This window comes from Geospiza fortis, unplaced genomic scaffold, assembly GCF_000277835.1.
Source record: "Geospiza fortis unplaced genomic scaffold, GeoFor_1.0 scaffold4, whole genome shotgun sequence".
Classification (NCBI taxonomy): Eukaryota; Metazoa; Chordata; class Aves; order Passeriformes; family Thraupidae; genus Geospiza; species Geospiza fortis.
In genome coordinates this window covers 502,154-506,035 of record NW_005054475.1, presented here as the reverse complement: position 1 = coordinate 506,035, position 3,882 = coordinate 502,154, and the positions used below count along the sequence as shown (strand labels likewise).

General features: G+C 42.2%; 1 protein-coding gene across 1 annotated transcript in view; it reads right to left on the bottom strand.

Moving 5' to 3' along the window:
- Positions 1-3,882, bottom strand: part of HP1BP3 (heterochromatin protein 1 binding protein 3) — a 13,336-nt gene extending 9,454 nt beyond the window's left edge. The window contains exons 1-5 of the mRNA XM_005428217.2: positions 3,459-3,882; positions 2,944-3,046; positions 1,533-1,683; positions 1,009-1,167; positions 1-16 (exon numbers count right to left, since the gene is read on the bottom strand). The exon at positions 1-16 is cut by the window's left edge and continues 126 nt beyond it. Of these exons, the coding sequence (XP_005428274.1) occupies positions 1-16; positions 1,009-1,167; positions 1,533-1,683; positions 2,944-3,046; positions 3,459-3,554 (525 nt within the window). The 5' untranslated portion in view covers positions 3,555-3,882. The remainder of the gene's footprint in view (positions 17-1,008; positions 1,168-1,532; positions 1,684-2,943; positions 3,047-3,458) is intronic.

The window sequence follows — 3,882 nt, the reverse complement described above, 5'->3', positions numbered from 1 at the left end:
CTTCTGAAAGCATGCCAGGAACAGACACAAAACATGAGAAACCACCCACGCTGGAATTATCCTGAGTGGGGTGGAAGAACAGAGATTGCACTGATGCACACAGGCCACCACAGGATGCCAGGGCTGGCCTTTTCCCCACTGTGAATCAAGTATAAAACATGACTAACAAAATACTTCACTTTCCTCTTCTGAGCAGCTGAAGAGCAACACAAAGCACACAGAAGCAGCACAGCAAGGATATCTATATCTACTACATATCTACTAGTCCCCTGCTCTGAAGCCCTCACACAGAATGGCTTAAAATACAGAATAGTCACTTTTTGGCAACACTGCACAACTGACTTATTAACACTTTATTAATGCCAGACTGTGTAATCACTAAGTTTGAACAACCTGCCAAGTATTTTTTTTAAGAAGATGGAGGATTGGCATCAGTAAATTAGCAAAACCTAAGATATTTTGAAGATTGATGGAAAGGCCATCTTGCAATTAAGGCTGGTGGAGTCCAGGCCTCCTCTGAAGGGAGTGACCAAGCCTTGAGGGGAGAGCAGCAGCACAGCTACAACAGCAGAGATCTCTTACAGTCAGGAGGGATTGAGTAAACCAAGACCAAGTAAACCAAGACTTTGGAATGCAGGGTTACAGTATCTCCATCTGTACTGAGTTAGAGTAAGTTAATGCTAAAAGAAAGCATATGTATCAAATAGATGGATGAATCCAGGTAAATGAAGTTACACGTGGCTAGGAGGCACAGCAAACAAAATTATGACAGCAATCAACCAGGTTATACCATCCTAGCTGTTCCTCATAATGTAATTAGGGGGGAAAACAAATTCTAAACAAAGAAATCAGCTACAGGGCCCCTCATCATCCTCATGGACTCATGTCAGGCTTCCAGGACAAGCACACCCATCTTACACACAGCATTGTCACCTGCACCTCAGCAAGCTGAAATTGTGTGTTTTAGGACACAAACTGAATAAAAGCCCCATCTGTGTCCTGCCCACCTTGATGGCCTCGGTTAAGATGGCATCCATCTTGGGCCGGGAGGTGGCTGCCATCTGAGTCTGCTTCTGTGCCCGAGCCAGCTGGCTGGCAGAGAGCGTGGCCCACGCAGGGATGGTCTTCTTCACCTTCTTCTCCTTCTCCTTAGCCTGATCCTTCTCCCTTAGGGAAAATGCAGAGCAATAGTAAGACAAGAGGCACTAAAACAAGCCAACAAACAGGACAAGAACAACAACAACAACAAAAAAAAAGCCCAGAAAATCTGATATTATTTAATGTAACTTAAGGACTACTTTGATGTTTCTATTAGTAAAAAAGAGACCCTGTATTGGTATTCAGCTTCCCATGTTTGAGAACAGCAACTCCACATGATCAGGAGCTTCTTATCTTAAGGAGAAGTATCTTAAGGAGAGGCACCTTAGGGCACTCATTTCCCTTTTCTCTCCCACTATCTTTTCTCTCTGTAGGGCCTGACTTCCTTCAGAATCCTACCCAAACCCCCAAATTCAGCACCAGGTAAGCCTTACTCCTTTTTGGTTTCTTCTGAGGGCTTTGTTTCCTCCTTCCCTTCATTCTCAGGTTCCTTTGGCTGTTCTGCTTCACTGGATGCAGCAGGCAGAGTTTCAGTCTCTTGCTCCTCTCCAACAGAGGCAGATTCCTCAGAGGTGACTTCTGCATCTAGAAAATGTGAAAAAGCATCAAGTTACCATCCAAAACCAGCTTTTATTCTTTAGGAAGGAAAGAAGTTTAGCTTTTGTTTCTTTAGAGGAAACAAAAGCTAAACTTAAGAACACACCCCACTAATTATTTCCCAACAATTTATATTCACTAACCTAAATATGTTATTTCAAAGCAATTTAAAAAGTGAAGAGAAGTACTAAAAAGAACTTTAACAAAGGTGCAATCAGCCCTCAAATGCCAGAATAACTGCAAACAAAATCATGCAACATTTTCACAATTAACCAGTTCCAACAGTGCTCTCTTCTTAACTCCACAAGTTGCTGTTGCAGACAGGCCTGGGATTCTAAGAAGTGGCTTTGCTTATGACCCAGTTGTTTTCAAACACAAAAGCACCTGAAGGAGAATTACAATTCCATCACATTTTCCCAGACTTGGCAAAGCTTTAGGCAGCATGTGCATTGGCAGGAGCACTTGTATATCAGAAGGATCAAAGCCAGTCAGAAATCAACTTACCAAGGAAATAAAAATTCCATAAAAGTACATTTAGCTGAGAACAGCCCTTAGACTGGGCTGCCTACTACATAAAATGCATATAAATTTAAATTCCACACTCTTTGGATAAATAACTGCCCACCAATGCTGCTCTGAGCAGCTTAAGCATTTCTGATACATTCCTGTGCAGTTTTCCCATGAAGACCTTTAAAATACACAGTGAATTAAGAGTCAGTTTTGTAGGTAGTTTTTTTACTTGTGACACCAAAGAGGACAAAGTCAGTGAAACCAACTGACTGTAGTAGTGAAATGACACATTCTGGGACACTGAGGCAGAGGTGCTAAGAGCAGTCGTGTTAATATCAGGCTAGATTGCATGACATGTTGTGGTAAAACATTTTTGCTCAGAAAAATTGAGAAAAATTTGAATACTCTGTTTTTTCTTTCATTAACTGCACCTTTTGATCTCAAACCATCTTTCTGATGCTACTGAAATGTCATGATTTCTTTACCCTAAAGGATGTGCAAACTTAAAAGGGACAATATTTAGCCATATTTTCATGTCTGGAGTGACACAGGGTATAAAAGACAAAACAAGTGGGTTCAGACTGAAAACAGTGTCTGCAAAACACAAATCCTGGAAAAACCTGTCACAGGGAGCCAAACATTAATAAGATTTTCATCCTGGCTGTAGGGTTTTCCAGGAGTTTCAGAGCCAGCCTGTGTTTGGATATCCAGGAACCCCTTGTAGAAGCATGGCTGTACCTGCTTTGACCTCTTCCCCTTCGGCAGGTTTGCTTTTGGGAGGAGTTTCTCGGGAAGAAGCGTTCACCGAGCGGCGGATTGGCATCGTGTCGTCTTCCACTTTCTACAAAAAGCACGTGAAAATCAGCACAGATGCTGGAAAGAATTGGAAAGTTTTGAAATGGGATTAAAGTAAATCAAAGCAGCAGAGGTAGAAATATTCTGGTTTGGATTTTTGAGGATGTTAAAAGACAGTAGCCCTCAAATCAGTTTCTTCAAAGCATACTAGGAGAGGATAGTTCCACATTTTATGGTTATAAAAGAAATAATTTCAATTCCAAATTAAATGAGATGAGCATTTGAGGATTTTGACAGACGCATCATCTCAGGGAAAGCAGGGAAGGGGAAGCAGAGTTTGTTAGACTCCCAGTCGAGTTTCCTAGAGGCAGGGCAGAAAGAGCACCGAGTAACCTTGAGCAGGACTGGAAGCCAAGGACTGATCCAAGGGCAAGCTTGGAGAAAGGGCCAGCCCCTACCTCACTTAACTTGTCCGTGTGGATCAGCTGAGCTCCCGTTAAGAGTGGAAGCGCCTTATGATGCACGGGTTCAGCTTCAGACAGATCAGTCGACATTTAAATTAATTTCTAGACCCAAGTGCAGGTAACTGTGGAGCCCCAGGTTTTAACCCCAAGGACTTTTTCCTAATGGTTTTCACAGTGCAGTGAGGAGTCAACCTAAAGTACAGAAAAGATGTGGTGTGAAAATTAACAAAACAAAAACATCTACGTCCACGTATCTATCAAATTAAAGATTAAAAAGAAAACGATAAATGACTTAACAGCTCATGACTAACACAACTGACAAGCAACACTTGCATTCAACAAAGGTGCTAAAACATGGATGCAAACTGGTGAGCTATGGGTGGAGCAGAAATGGGGAAGGTGCAAGCCAGACCTGCTC